This window comes from Neltuma alba, unplaced genomic scaffold, assembly GCF_004799145.2.
Source record: "Neltuma alba isolate B1F8T4 unplaced genomic scaffold, ASM479914v2 tig00003186_pilon, whole genome shotgun sequence".
Taxonomy (NCBI): domain Eukaryota; kingdom Viridiplantae; phylum Streptophyta; class Magnoliopsida; order Fabales; family Fabaceae; genus Neltuma; species Neltuma alba.
In genome coordinates this window covers 1006033-1027988 of record NW_021633177.1, presented here as the reverse complement: position 1 = coordinate 1027988, position 21956 = coordinate 1006033, and the positions used below count along the sequence as shown (strand labels likewise).

The 21956-nt window shown below is 34.0% G+C and overlaps 2 protein-coding genes and 1 long non-coding RNA gene across 3 annotated transcripts; 1 reads left to right on the top strand and 2 right to left on the bottom strand.

Annotated features, from left to right (window-relative positions):
• Positions 1–560: 560 nt before the first annotated feature.
• On the top strand, positions 561–4458 carry LOC114740632 (protein PMR5). Its single transcript, XM_028928820.1, has 5 exons — positions 561–947; positions 1171–1342; positions 1859–2037; positions 2141–2299; positions 3840–4458. The coding sequence occupies exons 1-5, from the start codon at positions 619–621 to the stop codon at positions 4177–4179; spliced, it is 1179 nt and encodes a 392-aa protein (XP_028784653.1). The 5' UTR covers positions 561–618; the 3' UTR covers positions 4180–4458.
• Positions 4459–4570: 112 nt separating this feature from the next.
• Positions 4571–13723, bottom strand: LOC114740633 (uncharacterized). The gene is made up of 2 exons (XR_003739700.1): positions 13674–13723; positions 4571–4804 (listed from the first exon to the last, which is right to left on the bottom strand). It is a non-coding gene; the product is annotated as an uncharacterized LOC114740633 (long non-coding RNA).
• LOC114740631 (asparagine synthetase [glutamine-hydrolyzing] 2) lies at positions 4678–8701 on the bottom strand. Its single transcript, XM_028928819.1, has 13 exons — positions 8581–8701; positions 7719–7857; positions 7452–7547; positions 7187–7328; positions 6907–7097; positions 6602–6763; positions 6409–6489; positions 6114–6335; positions 5846–5980; positions 5683–5763; positions 5515–5601; positions 5308–5415; positions 4678–5134 (listed from the first exon to the last, which is right to left on the bottom strand). The coding sequence occupies exons 1-13, from the start codon at positions 8658–8660 to the stop codon at positions 4895–4897; spliced, it is 1764 nt and encodes a 587-aa protein (XP_028784652.1). The 5' UTR covers positions 8661–8701; the 3' UTR covers positions 4678–4894.
• Positions 13724–21956: the final 8233 nt, after the last annotated feature.

Sequence of the window (21956 nt, the reverse complement as noted above, 5' to 3'; positions counted from 1 at the left end):
AAAAGCAAGTGCCTTTTTGACAAAACAGAGAAACTCCAAAAGAATTCACAGCATTGGATGGTGGAATAATGATCCAAATCTCTGGGTCTTCGCCGTTTATGAACACCATTCGGTTGAAGATTAAGAGGGTGTTTGGATAGAAACCAAACTATATGTAGAGGAGGTTACCTCGTTTTGCGGAAAAGTGATTCTGAAACCTAGGTTTTAATTTTGCCAAACACCTCTTAAACCTCGAAAAACTGCTAAATTTTTTTGTAAAGTGACATTAACAGAGGCCTTTCTCTTGCATGACGATGACATGCATGTATATTAGTAATATTAATGTTGGAGTTAATTTTTTTCCCCTCGCTTGAAAAAGTTGTATGCAAAATCACCTAATGATCACCAAATCAGTACATTGGAGCCATTTTTCCGCTCACGATAACACGTTCATTCGTACATAACAAAATCCCACGCCGTTTTTGTCAGAATTTCTTTACACCACCACCGAAACCTCCCACTTCCTTTTTATATATCAAAACAGTTCAACTTCCTTCTTGTCTTTTCTTCCTCTCTCTCTTTCTTCCTTGCGCCATTGGGCTTCCACTTTTCTCTGTTTCTCTATCATAAGGCTCTGCAATGGCTTCTTGTGGCGTTTTGCGCTCATTTTTTGCTCTTCTTCTTCTAGTTTGTCTTCAATGGCGTTTAGCTGCATCTTCTGCTTTGTTACACTTCAGAAACCACCCCCACAACCGCTCACACCACCACCACTACCACGGACACATGATTCAAGCCAACCAATCTTGTGCGTTGTTCGTGGGCACCTGGGTTCGTGATGAAACTTACCCGCTTTACCAATCTTCTGACTGTCCAATCATTGACCCGGAATTCAACTGTCAAATGTACGGTCGCCCAGATTCCGATTACCTCAAATACAGATGGAGGCCCCTTGATTGCGAGCTCCCAAGGTAAGAGGACAACGAGGAAAGCATAAATGAAGTTTCCTAGAACAGTACTGAACTATCTAATCATACTGCATTGTGCTAAAGTTGGTGCAGTCTTTTTTGTATTATGCTGCATAATAGTCTGGGTGGTTTCTGTAAAATTATCATGGTCGGTTCAATGGCGTTCAGTTCTTAGTTTTTTTTAACTGAATATGTACTGAATGGTTTGGTAGCATTTTTATGGTAGGTTCAATGGGATTGAGTTTTTGCTGAACATGAAGGGTAAAACTGTGATGTTTGTGGGAGACTCGCTGGGGCGCAACCAGTGGCAGTCATTAATTTGTATGATATATTCTGCAGTACCTCGTGCAAAAACGCAAATGGTCAGGGGAGATCCAATCTCAACCTTCAGATTCTTGGTGAGTCTGAAATTTCTGAACAATTACAACTTCACATTTCCCCAAAATGTTCATTCCCCGAAAGATTTAGGCCATGTTGTCTCTTACCATTTCTTCTCCGAGCTAAATTTACATTCAGACTCAATGGCGCAGTTTTGCAGAGGCTAAACACAGCTCATTCCTTTTCAAGATCTAGCCATAGTATTATTCGCCCTTCTCTAGTCGGCGAAATTTTGTTTCAGAAGGAAAATCAGTGAAATTACAAATGCCTGCAGCTTCCCAGCAGCTAAACAATTCTTTTCCTCTTTGTTCATCTTAATTCAAAAGCAGAGAGCTTGGGTCACTATATTTTGAAAGGGTGTTACAGAGGGGACCAAACCTACTGCCAGGCTTTACGTTGAAATAACAACACTCTTTGCTTGTAGAAAGTAGAATATGAAAAATTCACCTCAAAAAAAAAAAAAAAAAAAAGTAGACCATGAAAAAGTACCGCAAGACCAGGCAGTCCCTAATTGGGTTTTGTTATGGTACGTGCAGGACTATGAAGTGTCACTTTCATTCTACAGATCTCCATATCTGGTAAACGTTGATTTGATCGGAGGGAAGAGAATTCTAAGGCTGGATGAGGTAGATGGGAATGGTGAGGCATGGAGAAATGCTGATGTACTGTCCTTTAACACAGGACATTGGTGGACTCATCAAGGATCCCTTCAAGGGTAATAAACTTTATGGAATCGAATATGAAAATGGAAAAAAGGTTTGCCACGATTGATTTGAATATTTTACTATGAATTGAGTTCTTTTATCAAATAAGTGCAGATGGGATTATATAGAATTAAGCGGCAAATTCTATCCAGACATGGACCGTTTGGCAGCTTTAGAAAGAGGTCTCAAAACTTGGTCTAATTGGGCGGATGCTAATATTGATAGAAGCAGAACTAAAGTGTTCTTCCAGGCCATTTCTCCCACACATTACAAGTAGGCACTCTCTCTCTTGAAATTGCTTTTCCTCTTTTACATCCTGGCAGAAAGATTTTCATGCGGATCCTACTCATAAAAAATGCTATAACCGGAACAATTCATTGGGAAAATAAATGGTGATTTTTTAATATGTTTGTTCATTAGACCGAGACAATTCATCATTATCGTATTGATTGAAACTTGCTTGATTTTCGGGCTTCATAATTGTGAGTTTGTACAAGTGGAGAGGGAGCACCAAGCACTAGAAATTTGCCTACACGGGATGAGTTGTCTTTCGTTTGAGGGTAGGACCCCGCTTGGGCCCTGTTAGGTAACCTTCACTGCCTTCACATTTATGCAAGTCCTGGGTGTCTGTCGGTGCTTCAAGTGCTTTTGTTGCTAATTAGGAGTAAAATACATGAAGAGGGATGCTTTATGTTGCTAATTAGGAGTAAAATGCACAATAATAGAATTCTTGCTAGAGCTAAAAGTTGCATTTAGGCATTAATGTCAACATGTGTCAGTAGGTCCCAAGAAAAAGAAAATCAAAATAATTTCGCTGTCATAATTTATCATGTAATATTTTGAAGCGCTAAACAATCAGGTCTCAAAGCTAGTTTGTGATCCATGTCCATAATTTTTAACCTTTGAAAAATCTTGTAAAGGTGCTCTCCTTTGTCGTTCTCAAAGGCTTTTGAGGCGCACACAGAGCAATTTACACTTGCCAGACTTGTCCCGAATCCGTAATAAACTTGGAGAAAGCTTTTTTTTTTCTTTTTTCTTTTTTTTTAATTCCTTCTGGGGGCAGGATAATCACCGTAACGCATGCCTTCAAAAGAAGGGGGTTGAAATAAAATCGTTGTCGGTGGACCGACATCAAACACATGCATCTTTTCAAATAAGGGATCTTTCTGAATATGTTAAAAGACATAAGCAACGATTATCTCAACCCACCTATATGTGCACACATTTAATTGACAACTCATATGCAAGCTTGTGAGGGAAAAAATCTTCGATATATCACAACCTCAAAAATAATGCAAAAATTATATATAAAACTCCACCTCTTTTCATTGAAAGCCCACAATTGAATGTTACTATAAGATGATGGGGCAGGACAGCGAGATTGATGCATTTAGATGGTCTCTATCTGTAACATTATGCTGTTCGTTTTGTAGTTTAGAGTCTATATCCCCATCATTGAAAAGGCTTTAACATTGAGATAGGCATGGTCCTACTCGGGCTTCGACACTGTCATGAAGCCATAAAATATCTCATTATGTGGCCACAAAATTGTACGTGCTTATTTGTATTTCAATTCCAAAAGACCTGATCCCTCAGTCTCCAATAATCGTATTAAAACTGGAGGACACTAATGTGTGGCCTAGGGACTGGAATACATAGGGATATCAAGAAAGAAGGGTTAGTACTAATGAAATCCATCATTTAGCTGCCTATCTGCAATATAATCAGTTTACTCCAATCATCGAATCTGCTTTAAGAATCTTTTCAACTTATAAGATAAATCACGCTAAAACTGGAGGGGACTGGTTTGCAGCCCCAGGGAATGGAATGGGATAGGGACAACAGAAACAACAACGAAGAATTGCTACGGGGAAACAGCACCAATCCACAGCGCAGCATACCCAGGAGCATATCCAGAGCAAATGAGGATAGTGGAGATGGTGATTAGGGAAATGGCAAGACCTGCTTACATGCTTGACATTACAATGCTATCAGCTCTGAGGAAGGATGGCCATCCTTCCATTTATAGTGGTGATTTGAATGCTCAGCAGAGGGCTAACCCTGACTTCTCTGCAGATTGCAGCCATTGGTGCCTTCCTGGCTTGCCTGATACATGGAATCAACTCTTCTATACCGCCCTGTTCTTCTTCTAGTTGTGTTCTTTTTCTGTAATGTTTTATTAGGTGCTGATAATTCTTATTTGAGGGTTGAGTAATTGCAACTCCTCATAAAGTACCGCTAATGAAGAGAAAACAAAGTTTTCTTTGTTGTTTATTGATGTAAAACGATAGATTACAAAAAATAATTTGCTAGGCCATCAATAACAAAACCAACGAACACTGTACTTCAAAACTAGCTGATTCACTTTCTTGTCCGAGATCAGAACATGGCTGCAATGAGAGCTTGAACTTGATCAAGCCAAACTTTTTTTTCCCCTTTCAAGTGTTCTTTTTTCTTTTACTACAAGAATATGCTTAGGAAATTGTTTATTAATAATATACAGTATTAAAGTATTCGGGCCTGCATATGCCAGTGCCACTCAGATTTGGATAAACTTGAACAATGGGCTTTACAATGTGAAAATATACATCCAGTAGCAGGTCACAAACTCACAATAAACCGATAACTGAAACAGAGAACTTAACTTGGAATCGGAAACCCAATATATTGCAATAAAGTTCAGATCACAGTATTTAAAACAATACAAGATGAGGCTACCACAACACTACAACAACACCATCAGGTAGAAGGCCTTTGATCTATATAAATATATATATACTGCCTGGATTATTTATACAGCAGGCAAAAGCTTCTTCATTGTACGCTTCTTCTGAAAATCCCGCAACTGTCTATCCCTTTTTAACTGCATCAGCTGTGGATTGCAACTCCAAGAGGATTAATTTCCATTTTAGGGATAATCTTCTCTGGCCCTGCAGTTTTAGTGGGGACTGAGTTAACCTCCTTGTCATCATAAGCAGAGAGATGCACTCCAAGTGCTGCTCTTCCAGAAGGATCAAGGTTGTTTGACCAGGCAGCATCCCACTCTATTGCTTTCTCTGTGCTGCATGCAATACTAGCTCCTCCAGGAACAGTGAGCCGAGCAGAGTTCTGCAAGACCATAGTCACAGAAAAACAATTAGAAACTAGTAATTATAAATTTCCTTTAGTATTTGCTGTCAGGCTCTGTAACACAAAATATCCATTTGTCATGTTTTTGTCAGAGAACCCCCCCCCCCCAAAAAAAAAAAACCGCTCGTTTAAGATTTGATCGATTGTATTACCTGTGGGAAGAACCTCTCGAATATCATCCTGTAGTAATATGCTTCCTTTGTGGAAGGGGTGTTGTGAGGAAATATGTTTGCAGCATTAAGCATCATTTTATCAGTCACCTGGAATGTGAACAACCAATTTGTAAGATCCAGAAATCATATATAACAGCAGGGAACAAGGAATTATTTTGGAGATATGCTTTCCGTGTTCATATTTACATGTTTTGCAGCATGGTCTCGGAGGCCATCGATCCAACCATAGCCAACTCCATCACTAAATTGTTCCTTCTGCCTATACAATATGTGCTGCGCAAAATTAAAAAGCTCAGATTTTAGTTTCATCAATTAATACATGAACTTGAGAAATCGCAGAAAACTGCGTAATACCTTTGGCAGATAGGGTTGCTCCTCATCGTCAAATGCTCTCCTGAGGACCCATTTCTCAATCCTCCCTTCCTCTGGTTTTGGCTGCATAGATTAAACTGTAAGCTCAAAGAAAGATTTACAATACTTTTTATTAATAAAACAAAATCTGATGCTTTGTTCACACCATTTTGTACTGAGGATCAATGTTCATGGCGACATTGATGAAATCTTTATCTAAAAATGGTACTCGAGCTTCAAGACCCCAAGCAGAAGTTGCTTTGTTGGCTCGTAAGCAATCATATTTGTGAAGTGCCTTGATCTGCACATGTCCAAAAATAAAAATTGAAAAATTGAAAATGGGGGAAATCTATCATGACTTTTTAAGTGAATTCTTTATGTTGAGCGGGCAAGGATCATAATAGTAATTGTAATAATAATAATAAATCTGTGACCTTTCTGCAAGTTTCCTGGTGGAACTCATCTTTATTGGGGGCCTTATGAAAATACAGATACCCCCCAAAGATCTCATCAGATCCTTCTCCAGACATAACCATCTTCACTCCTAGTGACTTTATCTTCCTTGACATCAGAAACATGGGTGTGCTGGCTCTTATTGTGGTTACGTCGTAGGTTTCTATGTGGTAAATAACGTCTTCTATTGCATCCAGGCCGTCCTAAATACACAGTACAAATATGCTTCAGTCCTACTTGAAATTGAAGGGTATAAAAAAAGAGCATTATTCTAACCTGAATTGTATAGTGGAACTCATGGTGGACCGTTCCTAGAAAGTCAGCAACTTCTCTTGCAGCCCTCAGATCGGGTGCACCCTGTATCATAATTTAACAGAGAGGATTCTCGCCATATTAATATCATTAATATCTGAAACATACTACAAGAAGTCTCCTATTTTTTCCTCTAATCTAACAGACTGTAACTCACCTCAAGACCTACACAGAAAGAGTGTAATTTCGTTCCCCACTGTTTAGCAGCCTTGGTGTCAGCAAGGTAACGAGCAGTAATGGAGGCAACCAATGAAGAGTCTAAGCCTCCAGATAGTAACACACCAAAAGGAACATCTGTCATCAACCTTTTAATCACAGCCTGTTTGAAGTCACAACCATTAACTGCATGATCAGTATATGAATCAAAGGTTTCCACATAAAAGGAATTAAATCTGTGCCACTTTCTCCGACATGTATGAACAGTGTCTGAATTATGCTACTTGATTGATTCTGGCACTAAACCTTTTCGAATGCGTGTCTGAGAGCAAGAGGATCATAAGGAGTAGAAGGAGTGGACTCAGAGAACCATGGAGGATTGTACCATCTTCTGAATCCTCTTTCTTTGCTGGAGTACAAATGACCAGGAGGGAACCACTCAAAGTGTTCACAGTCATCATTCAGGCCTTTCAACTCCGATGAAATCCAAATTGACCCTGATGAATTAAATAACCAAAAAACATTAATTGCTTGGAGATTGTTAATATAATTATTACTAATTAGACCATGGAAGGCGTATTATTACCATCTAATCCCCAACCGATGTAAAGGGAAGTGACCCCAATAGCATCTCTAGCAACTATGAAGCTGTTGTCGCGCGTGTCGAGGAGCACGAAGGAGAATATCCCATCGAGCATGTCCACGAAGTCCTCTCCGTATTCCTCGTACTATGTATTAATTAAAACCATTAATGATTCATTTAAATCCACCACAAAAACGACAACTGCTTCTGCATAAAGAAGGAAGTATTGAACGAAAGTTGTAAGTGGAAAAAGGACTACATGACTAACCAGATGTGCAATAACATCACAATCACTGCCAGTTCGGAACTTGTGGTTGGACAGTTTTTTCCTGAGCTCTTCATGGTTGTAAATCTCTCCGTTTACCTGTGTTTAGAAGATCGTATTTTTCATAACCAGCTTAAGAAAGTAATATAAATATGTGAATCTATATGTGTATGAGATGAGAGCCACAGTGGACGAGAGGGAAGAATATCTGAAGCGGCTGTTATGCACAAGACTCCAAATTTCTGCCTATGAGAATTATTGAAGGAGTACCGTGACGACGACGGATTTGTCTTCATTGAAGAGAGGTTGATCCCCAGAAGCAGGATCAACTATGGCTAGCCGTTGATGAGACAGATAGCAGTCACCATGTTGATGCAAGCCACTCCAGTCTGGACCACGGTGCTTCAATCTGCAGCGGACGACTCACAATAAGCATATTTCAACAATATTATACTATTCCATGGTATATAATAAGTGGACCCCCCACATCCCCCGCGCTTGTTCATATCTCAAAGTTACTCTTCTGATTATATTATTAATATATAGTACTTGCCCTTTTGACAAAGTCTTCAATGGTTATCTCTATCTATCTATAATAGATGTTAAATCTGTGACCGAATATATTTATCTTCAATGTAAAGCAGTAACTAGCTGGCTACAAGCCTGCAACTATAATATTGTGGACTGAGCTGCCTCCTTTCCTCTAAACAATTAGAATATGAAAGGAGAGAGCAGACAACATGACAGTTAAAACGAGGAAAGTCGATTATATGGCCACGGTCCCACGTAATTTATATATTCTTCATCCATCAATTCTGCATATACTAGTAGTAATATATAACACGGCATGCTTGCCTCTCGTCTATCAAATTATATATATATTGATTATACTATTAACAACAAAAACAATACACTTATATATATATATATGTTATGATATGATCGAGAAACTTAAAAACAAACCACAGGTTGATGTTACATAGCAGTTTATGGTATGATGTTTTGGCAAAACAAGATGAGGTACAGAAAAGGAAATGAAATGAAAATAGCAAATAGAAGAGAAAAGAGGGAGACTTTGGATTGATGATGGAGGTTAAGAAAAGACAAAGGATGAGAAGGAAGATGAAATTGCCTGCGAGAGAGCTCCAAGACGCGGACTCTCTTGGCTTGAGAGTCATCGGAGCAGCCGAGCACAGCAAGTATTCCACACATTGTGACAGCAAATTAACGAGAGGATGAAAGAAAAACTAGAAAAAGGAGGAAGAGAAAGAAAGGTGTGAGAAAGTAGAGAGAGAAAGTAAGTGAAAGGATAACGAGGGGAAAAGAGAAGAGAATTAGACGGAGAGTGGGAAGTGGAGAGGTAACTAGGAGAGAGGAAAGAACACCACGTAAGAGATGCTTGGGTTGAAGGAGTAAAGTACCCCTTGCACCTGGCACCTATTTATATGCACGTCCATCCTCCATGCTTACGCCATCAAACGTTGTCGTTTTTCTCCACGCTTACCGGTTACCGCCTCGTTCCGCACCCTCCCTCGCCGGGACCACCGCCTCCTTGGTCTTCTATTGCTCCCCGCGGCACCCCACCCTTCCTTCTTCCCATATCTCGTAAATAATTGAAGCTCCCTGAGACTCTGTCCCAAGTACGGTGACATTTATCCGCGGCCCAAATTTAGTTTTACCTTTTCAAAGTTAAGAATAATTAAATGAGGCGCTACGTCAGCCTGTTTTCATTTGTCAGAACTAGCATCAGTACAATCTTTAAGTTATTAATATAAAATTAATTAATTAATTAAATTAGTTATTTATAATAAATATATATTATTTTTTAAAATATTCTTATTAATCAATTATATTAATTAAAATTACTATTATTATAAGAATATATTAAATAAATAAATATAAAAGATAAGATAAATTAATATTTGATATTTAAAATTAAAATAAAAATTAAATAAGTTTTTATATTAAACATTGAAGATACTGTCAAACACGGGAGGTAGCATTATTATTACTGCCGAGGATTAAAAAAAAAGTCAAAGCGATTCTCTGTATATTTCAACGAATCTACGTGGCAGTATCTTGTGCGGCTCCCCACTCCTTCTCCACGTGGCCGTGATCTGTAACTTCTTTGTCACATATTATCGGAATGGATTAAGCCCTTTTTTAAAAAAAAAAAAAGCAAAGAAAAAAATGATTAATCCATTCTACGCCTGATCACCCGGTGTCATTGAAATAAGTTTTGAATTTTGCAGATTTGCCTCCAAAAGTAAAACAATAACACGGTGGATGCGCGTGTTATTTTTGACTTTGTAATATCGCGGAGATTCAGGCTGTAATATAATATTAGAAGTGAATTACTGCTATATATTTTGGTTGTGAAAAATTAAATCTATGAATTGAGTAAACTATATTGACTAAGAACAATAACAGTGTTATCCAGTCAATCTCGAATAAGATCGTGAATCCAATTATCCACGTAATAATTTAATTATTTATTAAACTAATTACGTGACCCTACTTTGAAGTCCTAAACTCTTAATCACCTCTTCATCAGTATTAGTCACTATGAATACGATGCCTTGTCTAATCAGTTATTTTTTCAACTCACACACCATCTTTTTATATTTTAGTATAATGAATGTGACATCGCATGGGCTCTGATTTAATATTTTTTATATTTAAAACAAAAGAATTAAGTGCAATACACAAAAGTGTTTCGTGGATCGTAGCTTTTATGACGGGGATGAGGGTCAGAATATTTATATTCATATGCGTGTAAGATATTTCATCATTCCTTTATTTTAGAATCAAAAATAAATTATTTACCTCTTGGTGCCAACTTGGGGTATATTATATTTATTGCAGTTCTAACAAAAGTGGAGGCTGAATTCGCATCATAGTTTAATTATCAATGAGTCCTTTTCTACAAATAATATTCTGAAATTGCCCTGCTATTTTTAAAGTCTTGTTTATATATTGTTCATGAATCCCTTTTTCTGTACTGCTATTTTTTTTCTTCAGAAAAGGGACTGTTTGCTTAATCATGTATATCAACATGCACATTCATACATATATATTCCCTTTTCCGATTCTGAAAATATCAGAAGGAGCCCATAAATCTATACACTGTAGTCTAATGATCTTTTGTGTGTGACTCATCAACTTGGAAATGTTTGTGCAGTTCATTGTATATTTGCCGCGTTCGCATGTATTGATCGGCGGACAAGGAGGCTTAGCCAATCAAACGCAGCTTCTTGGTTCAGAAGAAAAGGAAAAAAAAAAAAAAGAAATTGTGAGTTTCTGAGAGATAAAAACAAAGTTGATTAACCCACGAAACCAAGAAAAATAGCTTATCGCCATCCGCCGGTCCTTTTCATGGATACTTCAAGTTGCATATAATACAATCTCACATCAAAATTCTCACCCACTTATCCTTTTGTTAACCTGAGCTTACATGTACAAGCTTTGGAAACTTCAACTCTACACACACATATATACTCTTCCGGTACTTAATATAGGACCCAATTGTTGAGTTGGTTTTGCTTCTAAATATAAGACTCATTTCTCATATTTATCAATTTTATCTAAATTACTCATATGGACACTCCCTTAACCATAATCAAGTAGAAGAGGAAGAGTGGGTATTAAGACAGATGATTATGATGTTTTAGAAAAAATATATTACATTTCTTATAATTAACTAACTTATCTAACTTCCTTAATTCAATCAAATTAGTTAAATTGGTCTTATATTAAGGGTTGGAGGAGCATTAATTTTTAGTGAGATGCTCTTAGCCGTAACCTCATCATGTCAATATTGGCTTAGCAAATAGTAGTTCAACGTTAATAGGTGTCATTTTCATGTCTTGGTCATAGTTAAATGGATCCTGCTGCTTAAAAAATGTTATAGGGTTAGAAGTAGATATGATTCCCTTCTAAATTGACAGCCTAGGATTAATAAGGCCACCGAACTACGACAAAGCTTTTGTAATTGTTTATCTTTTGCGTTAAAAACATCGCAGAGGGGAGAAAAAAGAAAACGCTAAAACATATTATATCATATCTACACGCACCACCTTGTTATCGTTAGGGAAAAAACAAGCAACTTGCTTTTGAGCGTGCTTTTTGTTATTTTAGTGTTTGATGGGGCCGAGAATGACGCATGCATGCTTCATTATTTTCACTGATTACGGGTCACTTATGTATAATGTATGGTTCAAAATAAACATGGAATGTGCTCGCTCTAATATAAGGTTAGATTGAGTTTGGTTCGAGTATCCAAAGATAATTATAATAATGACCGCAAAAAAATATTAGTTTAATTATTTGGATTGGAAACATAAAAAAGCATCAACGTGATTCACAAAGTTAATTTTTTTAGTAGTTTTTTCTTCCCGAAGCATTAATTTATTTTGGACCTTTTTTATTAATTATTTTCCATTCCAAGAAAAAAACGTATATCTTAGAAAAAATTTGTAGAAAAGATTCTTTAGATACAAAAGGAATGTAATGTTTGCCATGCCAAAAAGGTTTCTTTTTTTTCTTTTAGGGGTGGGGGGACGGGGGGGAAGAGAGAGAGAGAGAGAGAGAGAGAGAGATTATTACCTTGTATTATAAGGTAATAATAAGGCAACTTACTTTTCCTCTTGGTTTTTTTAAAAAAGTACCTGTCCTCATACGAAAAATTGTTTAATGAAATGGTTTACTAATTGAGAATGACATGTATCCGTAGTTAAGCAAGTGTGGTTTTTGTTTTACAACCCGCTACTATAATTAAAACGCGCACACGCACGCAATGAATTGATGATAAATTAAATTTAATACTAATTCCTAATTATAAAAGTTAGTTAATTAATTTGAGGGTATTGAGAAAATAAGTTAAGTTAGTTATTTGTAATAAATAGATGTTGTCTTTCATAAAATATCCTTACTAATCAAGTACATTGATTAGAACTATCATTGTTATAAAGACTATCTTGGAAAAAAAAATACAAATATGAGAGATAAGGTGGATTGAGATCTTATATTTAGAATCAAAATAAAAGTTAAACAATGTCTTATATTAGGGACCAGAGGTAGTACTCCTCTGGTCCTATTTATAAGGCACTTCCAACATGTTTCACACAGACCAAGGAAAACCTTAAACTGCATTAATTCTCCATTAAAATATAGCAATTTTCCAACTTTACCCCTATTTAATATATACTCCTTTCAAAAAAGATAACTACTTACACTATAATAAATGAAAGACAAAGTAGTACATTCACACTGTAAATTTAATGAAGTGACTTATAAATAAGACAAACAAAAAACCTTCTCTCTCTGCCCTATAAATAGGACCAGAGGAGTACTAGCTAGCGTGGCTGGAGAAAAACTAATGATGAGATAATTCAGGAAAAAAAAAAGTAGTTTATGCGCTTTATTAATTACGCACTTAGTTCTTCTCAACAGTTCTGAACTTTCGTGTGTCTATACATACATATATACCTACACATGTTCATATGAAAGTTGTTCTGAGTATAAATATGGTTATTTACTTGATTTGTCCCTTAATAAAAATATAATTGCAGATGAGAGGGCAAAACGAAAAAACCCACAGGCGGTTAGGCTTTTAAACATGCGTTATGGCAATCGAATCTGTGGGTGTTATTAGTTAGAATGACTTTTGGCTATCTAAAAGGCCATTGTTTTAAGTTGATCGACAAGGAAACAGAGCCAGTTATACAGGTACATTGATTTAGTGCATCAACCCCACTAACACGTTGGGTTACCAAAATAATGACGGCATATTTTCACTTTGAAAGTTGAGGAAAAAAATCACTTTTTTTTTAAAAAATTGTTACCAACATAAATATTAATTCTTAAATATTAAGTTTTATGTTACTCGGCCTCTTCTAAAGTTTTATATATGTAGCTAAAACATTATTTATGTATATAATAATAAATTCATTCTTCATGCACTTGAGTATATAGTATCGCATAGATATTTAAGCACAGCAAGTAGTCCAGATTTGTTACTTTGTTTTGGAGTGTCGAACATAATTTGTCGAGGGATATCAAAATAAATAAATAAATACAATGAGTAGTAGTATGTTATAGTTTTTTACGAAGACTTTAATTAATAGTATAATGTGTCTTTTTAAGAATGATGAATAATATAGTATTACTTTTTAGCCTCTGATCCCCTCTCTTTTATACAAGAGATATATTTTTTATTGCTTCTACTATATATATATATATATATATATATATGTATATATGTATTTATATAGCAGCATGACACATCCGAAACTATTGAGTTAATTAGAATTGAGTATTATCAAATTCAATTGAAGACAGCTCTCTCAACAGCATTTTCTCCGTTCATGGCAACAGGTGTTTAGTTATACTAGAAAGAGATATGATTATTTAAGCATGCAAACTTTATTTTTACTCCTTTAATTATACTCTCCTACTTCCTAGTAGTTCCTACCATTGTAAAACATATAATTTAGTAATAAAAAAAACATCATTTGTTAGGTAAGCTTTGCCATAAAGTGAAAAAGACTATAAATTTTAATAAGCACATAGAATAATATAAAAATATTATTTTAAATTAAGGATAATAAATATAATCTCAGTATCTAATAATATATTCAACATCTACCTGATATAAGATCATACATCAAGATAAGAATATTTATTTTGATCTTATTAATGTTGCAAGTCACATTATAAGGCATTATCCAGTTTTACCCTGCTCAAAGGTATTGCATGGATCGAATAAATATAAACAATAATACAGTAATTGATATTAACAACTAATAGAAGATGACATCAAAATGTTTCTGAAATCCCATCACGATTCATGTACGTCTTAGTCTATGGTGTACTCTATAGAGCAAGAGTCTTGGATCAATGAGCTGGAACGAATTTATTTATTTCGCAATGGCCGCAAATATATTAATCTGACTTTTAATGCTTCCATAGAGTTACGTTGTTCCCGTTTTGTATCCTTCTCTTCATCCCATTAATTAACATATCAGTCTCTCCCTTTTTTTCCAAAAAAAAAAAGCCTCATTTGAGAAGAGGATGAAAAATCCATTAAGTTAAACATAAGAGATATGAGTATATCTTCTTTTTTGTGTGTAGATAATGCATAATTATTTTTATTAAATTTTATAAATGACTAATAAGTGTAGTCTTATAACTATGATCGAATGAAGTAATATATTATTGATGGCGAAAAGAAAAAAAGAAGCAATATATTATTATTATTATTATTATTATTTGGTGATACATGCGTCTTTTGGTATCTCCGTTAGGTCGCTTCTCTTTGTTTATATATTTTCGTTGTTTCCTAATCACCTTCAGCTTCATCAATGACGACCTTGCCTGTTTATTTAATTAGTTCATTCACTAGCTTTTCCCTTGTCTTCTTATCACGATATAATCTCAAAACAATGCTATTTTAATTCACTTTAATTATTTATATCCAAATTGATGTCAACTATATAAGGATGTCGGGTGTGAATTAACAAGCATTTTGTTAGGTTCAAGGAATCTACATATATTGTACAAAGAGAATAACAACGAAAAGCTTCTTAGTCATTAAACAACTCTTTTTAAATTTGAAATCAAAATAATGTTCGAATCTGAAAAGTTTTATTTCCTAAATTGAATATGCGATTAGATTCTAAGGCCCGAATAACACTAACGAAGAATTAAGAAACTAATACACATGGGACCGGCCGTGAATCGTTGTCTTCGTGTATATTAAGTTTACAAATTGTGGGGCTCCATATTTAATACTCTCCCGGTTCTTAATATAAAACCTAATTAGAGAGTTTATATTGGTATGATGGTCTCCTATATATAAGACTTATTTCATATGTTTACCAATTTTTTTCAAATTAAGTTTATTAATATTCTCCAACAATAATCAAATAAGAAAGGGAGGAAAGGAATTAAGTAAAATACTTAAAGCATTTTAAGAAAAACATATCATATTAACTAATTTAATTAATATTCTTAATATATTCAAATTAGCTAGTTAAGTCCTATGTTAAAGACTAAAGGAATAACAACTTGAGCAACAGTAATAATCATTGTACGTCACAATTATATATTTAATAACAAGTTGAGTAATAACAATAATCATCCCTCGTAATATAACGATATAAACATCAAGCTTTATAATTATACATACTCAATAGCTAGTTAGCAACTAGACATTTACTTAGCACATTAGACATTTGTGACAGAAGGTTATTCACCTTTTTTTAGGCCAGCCAACCGGAGAAGATTTCATCCGTGAGGAGAAAGATAATGGCCAGTTTATTTACGTATACATATATAAATCAAACAAGTCACATTAGGCTTTTGCTGTGGCTATGGTGGAAGCAATGGAAATGGATGACTTCTGATTGAAAAGATGACATACATTTTCGTTGAAAATATCAATTTAGAAAGGAAATTTAATCAAGAATCATTTGTGATTTGGATTTTCAAGAAAAAGCAAACTCATTGTTAGTTGCTAACTGTGTAACTAAGTGCCATTCAAATTAGGTTTTGAGTGTGTAAACCATCTATTCTTGTGAAGCGACTGATGAATGGGAATTATACTACTGAAGGATTAATAGCAAGAGGTGTTTAGTTTTGTTGTTTGTTTGTTTCAAAGTTGTTTTGTACTATCTCCGGTTTTAATTATAAGATTTTGTCTACAGACTATAGATGATAAAATCTCATTTGTAGACTATAAATGAGGTTTTATAATTAGGATCGAAAGTAGTATATTCGAATGTTGCTGGATAAATTATGCAATTTAGAAATGTCCTTTTGCGCAGAAGAAGCATTAATATTAATATTAAATGAATCATGCAACTATGTTTCCAAAGAAGCAAATAAATATGCTGATTGGCATTGGCTTGCCGCTATGTTAAACCCGGCAATTTGAATATTAAGCACTCGATGACTCGCCTTTATACGATTTAATTATTGCTATTGTTGAATTCGTTTCAACTTATATTTTTATCCTTTTCAGCTCTCCTATAAAAAAATCTGGCTTTTTTTGGGGTGATATCCGGCTTTTTTTCTAGCAGCTTCCAAATCTACTTTTCTTTTCTTTTCTGGGTCAAAAATTCTACGTTTCACATTTGTATTTTAGATAGACATCAAAGATTGTTGGTCAAAAATAAAAAAGATAGATAAGGAGTGTTATTGGTTGGGCCTGCGTGAGACATGGCTCCACGTATACACATTCTATAGAATGGAAAAAGGCTAATATCTTATAATCAAACTCGAATCCTGTTCATGAGGCGACCCAGCCTCCAAGACTAGTTTATGAAGTCTTTGACCGATCAAATTATAAGATCTGCTGAGTTGCGTAAATAGCTTATTATGTAATCTCTTAGTAGTTTCTTTTTCTTTCTTTTCTTTTATTCCCCCTGTAAGTTTGCTGTTATTTTTCAATAAATTGCTTTTCACTAAAAAAAAACTCAAATCCTGTTGAGATAGGTTCATATTTAGCATCTGAAAATATTTTAAATAACATTACCTCAAATAAAAAAATGTCTAGGAAAAATAAATAAATAGTTGACATTGAAACTTTATCTCTTCGTCCTCTTTTTTTTTGGGGGGGGAGGGGACCTTCTCTCCCATCTTTGTTGTACTTTATGCTTTTGGCATCTTCTTTCTTTTCAACAGGAAGAAGCAATTATTGGTTCTTCTACAACCCCCAAATTACTGGATTTGGATTCTCTCCACTTCTTCTCCCATTCTCTTCACTTCCATTACATTTTTTTGCCCTTCACAACTATTGAATCAAAACTTCAATAGTCAGATTTAATATTTTATAACATTTTATAGAAATAAATATAATTATAAAAATAGATAAATAAATTTAAACTGTTAAAATCTAATTTGAACAGCTCATATCTACAGATTGTTATTACAGAGCAAATTTTTTTTAACTTTTTTTAATTATAGTTGTTAACTGTTTAGACCTGATTTTAACAGTTTAAATTTATTTATTTTGTTTAATAATATTTTTATAAGATGTTAAATCTGGACTATTGAAATTTTAATCTTATGGTTGTGAGGGGAAAAAAAAAGAAAGCAGTGGAGGGGAAGAGGATGGGAGGAAAAGCGGAAAGAATCCAAGTCCCAAATTACTGACCATTGTGAATGGATATTCGTAGGGAAGAGTGACAATAATAGCGTCCCCGCTATGATAGCCACGAGGCGCCCTTTACTCTGTAAGTTAAAAAAAAATTAAATTACGAGGTGTGTGAACAAGAATAGAAAATTAATGCCAGGTAAGTACGAAGAGAATAATGTAACTATGCTTTTCCAGATAATGTTTAGAATAATAGATATGGGATGGGAATGACAGCAAACGAAGCTGAAAAAAAACTCAAATATTCCGAATTTTTTCCCTTGATCTCAGAGCCTTAGAAGTTAGAACTCAGCAAGCTGTTAGTTATTCTTTGCAATATATAATTTGAAATCTGTATATAAATGCATTATTTACAAGTTGCAATTTATAAACAATATATAATTTATCTTGACTATTATGCAAAACTAAGCTTCACTGACGAATTAGTTTGTGTGCTAATTTACGGCAACTAAATAAAAACGATATATTACTATTATGTTGATTTTTTTCTGAGCGTTTTCGGGAGCCAATGGTGCATCTGGCATGTGGATGAAAAGATGCTTCGCCAGATATATTAACCCTCTTTATGTCAAAAAAAAGGAGGCTTAAATGATAATTATTAAACGAACCAATAATAATAAGCGATTTAAATTAATTTGTCGAACTCAAATTAAAATATTTATTAGCCAAATGGACATGGGTGTCGTCATTTATAGAAACATGAACTCGGAATTGGCATCTGTACGCTAAACAAATTTTGAACGTCAAATTAAAATAACAAAAAAGAAAAGCACAATATTTACTATTTTCTTCCTACCAAGTAGGACTAATCAACAGTTTGACAATAAGCGTTTCCAGACTCAGAAATGTAGCATGCGGCGACACGATGAAGTGGCGTGCGTGGAATAATACTACTATAATATGTAAAACTATGTATACATTTACACAGAGAAATAAATAAATAAATAATTTTGTAACACACATAAATGTACATATTTAATGACTAAAGTATACATTTGGTCTTTTAACTCTGTATAAAGTTTTAATTTGATCTTTTAACTTTAAAAAGCATATATTTGATTCTTAAACTCCAAAATCATTAGGATTCGATGATTGTTTTTCGTAACAATTATGAATGTTCTAAAAATTAAAGCTAATATGTTAGCATTTAAAAATATTTTATCAATATTTAAGATTTTAAGTCATTATTTTTTAAAAAAATTAGGATTAAATGACTAAAAATATACTTTAGGTTAAGAGAACAAATTGAAACTTTGTACAAAATTAAAGAATTAAAAGTATACTTTAGCATATATTTAATTTTGTAACTAGACATTTACTTGGCACACTAGACATTCGTGACAGAAGATTATTCACCTTTTTTTAGGCCAGCCAACCAGAGAAGATTTCATCCGTGAGGAGAAAGATGATAGCCAGTTTATTTACGTATACATATATAAATCAAACAAGTCACATTAGGTTTTTGCTGTGGTTATGGTGGAAGCACTGGAAATGGATGACTTCTGACTGAAAAGATGACATGCATTTTCGTTAAATTTATAAAGGAAATTTAATCAAGAATCATTGGTGATTTGGATTTTCAAAAAAAGCTACCACCTTCGGTTTTTAATATAAAAACTCGTTTGGTTTTTATTTTGGTTCTAAATGGCTTTTATTTTGGTTATGGTGAAGAGGTTTATCCTGATTTGCAGAAAAATACTTTTAAAAAGCACTTTTTACAGTTCCCAAACACTCTCTAAATGTAAGACCCCGATCCACTTTCTCATATTTATTTATTTATTTTTCAAGATAATCTTTGTGATAATAGTAATTCTAGCCAATACACTTGATTAGTAAAGATATTTTAAGAAACGCAACATTTATTTATTACAAATAAGTAAAATAACTAATTCCCTTGATCTGCTTAAATTAGTTAAGTAGTTCTTATATTAAGTACCAGAGATAGTAATTTATTACTAGTTGCTAACTATATAACAAAGTGCCATTCAAATTAGGTTTTAATTATGTCCACCATCTCTTCTTATGAAGCTACTGATGAATAGGCATTATACTAATGAAGGATTAATAGTCAGAGTTGTTTAATTTTGTTGTTTGTTTGTTTCAAAGCTGTTTTGTACTTTCGAATGTTGTTGGATAAATTATACAATTTAAATATGTCCTTTTGCGCAGAAGAAGCATTAATATTAATATTAAATAGATTATGTAACTATGTTTGCAAAGAAGCAGATAAACATGTGGATTGGCACTGGCTTGCCGCTATGTTAAACCCGACAATTTGAATATTAGACACTCTGACCAAAAAAAAAGAAAAAGAATATTAGACACTCAATGACTTGCCTTTATACGATTTAATTATTGCTATTATTGAATTCATTTCGACTTATATTTTTATCCTTTTCAGTTCTCCTATCAAAAAATCCGGCTTTTTTTGGGTGATATCTGGCTTTTTTTACTAGCAGCTTCTAATTCTACTTTTCTTTTCTTTTTTTTGGGTCAAAAATTCTACGTTTCAGATTTGTGTTTTAGATAGACATGAAAGATTGTTGGTCAAAAATTAAAAAGACAGATAAGGAGTGTTATTGGTCGGGCCTGCGTGAGACAGGGCTTCACGTGTACACATTCTATAAAATGATTCACGTTAATAATAGGAATAGGGTATAACAGAAGAAACGATATCTTATAACATGATGAATCAAAATTTAAATCTCATTGAAAGATGGGTTCATATTTAATACCCAATGATAATTACTTTCAGTAAGAAAATACCTATATCAAGCAAAAAAAAAACAAAAAAGAAAGAATGATTGACATTGAAGCTTTATCTCCTCCTTCTTCGTTATTTTTTTGGGGACCTTCTTTTCCATCTTTGTTGTACTTTATGCTTTTGGCATCTTCTATTTTTTGAACAGGAAGAAGCAATTATCGGTTCTTCCACAACCCCCAAATTACTGGCCATTGTGAATGGATCTTCGTGGGGGAGAGTGACAATAATGGCGTCCCCACTATTACATCTTCTTCCTATCCTTCCGTACATGATAACTACAAGGCTCTCCTTACTCTGTAAGTTAAAAAAAAAATTTAAATTATGCAGTGTGTGAACAAGAATAGAAAATTAATGTTAGGTAAAATGGTCAGTATATATAAAAAAATAATATTTGGTAAGTATGAAAAGAATAATGTAACTATACTTCTCCAGATAATGTTTAGAATAATAGATATGGGATGGGAATGGAAGCAACGAAGCTGAAAAAAACTCAAATATTCCGAATTTTTTCCCTTGATCTCAGAGCCTTAGAAGTTAGAACTCAGCAAGCTGTTAGTTATTCTTTACAATATATAATTTGAAATCTATATATAAATGCATTATTTACAAGTTGCAATATAAACAATATATAATTTATCTTGAATATTATGCAAAACTAAACTTCATTGACGACTAGGTTTGTGTGCGCTAATTTACGGCAACTAAATAAAGAGGATATGTTACTATTATGTTGATTTTTTTCTGAGCGTTTTCAGGAGCCAATGGCGCATCTGGCATGTGGATGAAAAGATGCTTCGCCAGATATATTAACCTTTTTATGTCAAAAAAAGGAGGCTTAAATGATAATTATGAAACGACCCAATAATAATAAGTTATTTAAATTGATTTGTTGAACTCAAACTAAAATATTAATTAGCCAAACGGACGTTGGCGTCGTCATTTGTAGAAACATGAACTCGGAATCGGCATCTGTAGGTTAAACTCAAACATTTCAAGATTTTGAACGTCAAATTAAAATAACAAAAAAGAAAAGCATAGTATTTGCTATTTTCTTCCTACCAAACAGGACTAATCAACAGTTTGACGATAAGCGTTTCCAGACTCAGAAATGTAGCATGCGGCGACACGATGAAGTGGCGTGCGTGGAATAATACTACTATAATATGTAAAACTATGTATACATTTACCCAGAAAAATAAATAAATAAATAAATAATTTTGTGACACACATAAACGCATATATTTAAATAGTGACTTTATTTTAATTGTTGGATGGATAATCATGGATTTACTTCAACTTCAAGTTATTCCGAGAGTGATCACGCGAATCAGTTATAAGTAAGGATAATATAATTATATTGACCAAGTCTAGTTATGTGTCATCATTTGATTAGAAAACGATTCTGATTGTTGGCCAAAAAAAAGAAAGAGAGGACGATTCTGATTAAATTAACCCTGCATCGGATCCTCAAATAATTCAGCTTCCACTGATTAGTCGGATTCCATTATTATTAATTAAGCCATTCTTATCTCTTCCCACTAATCAGCAACGTGAAGCATGGGCTATGACGGTGCTAAAAATATAAATG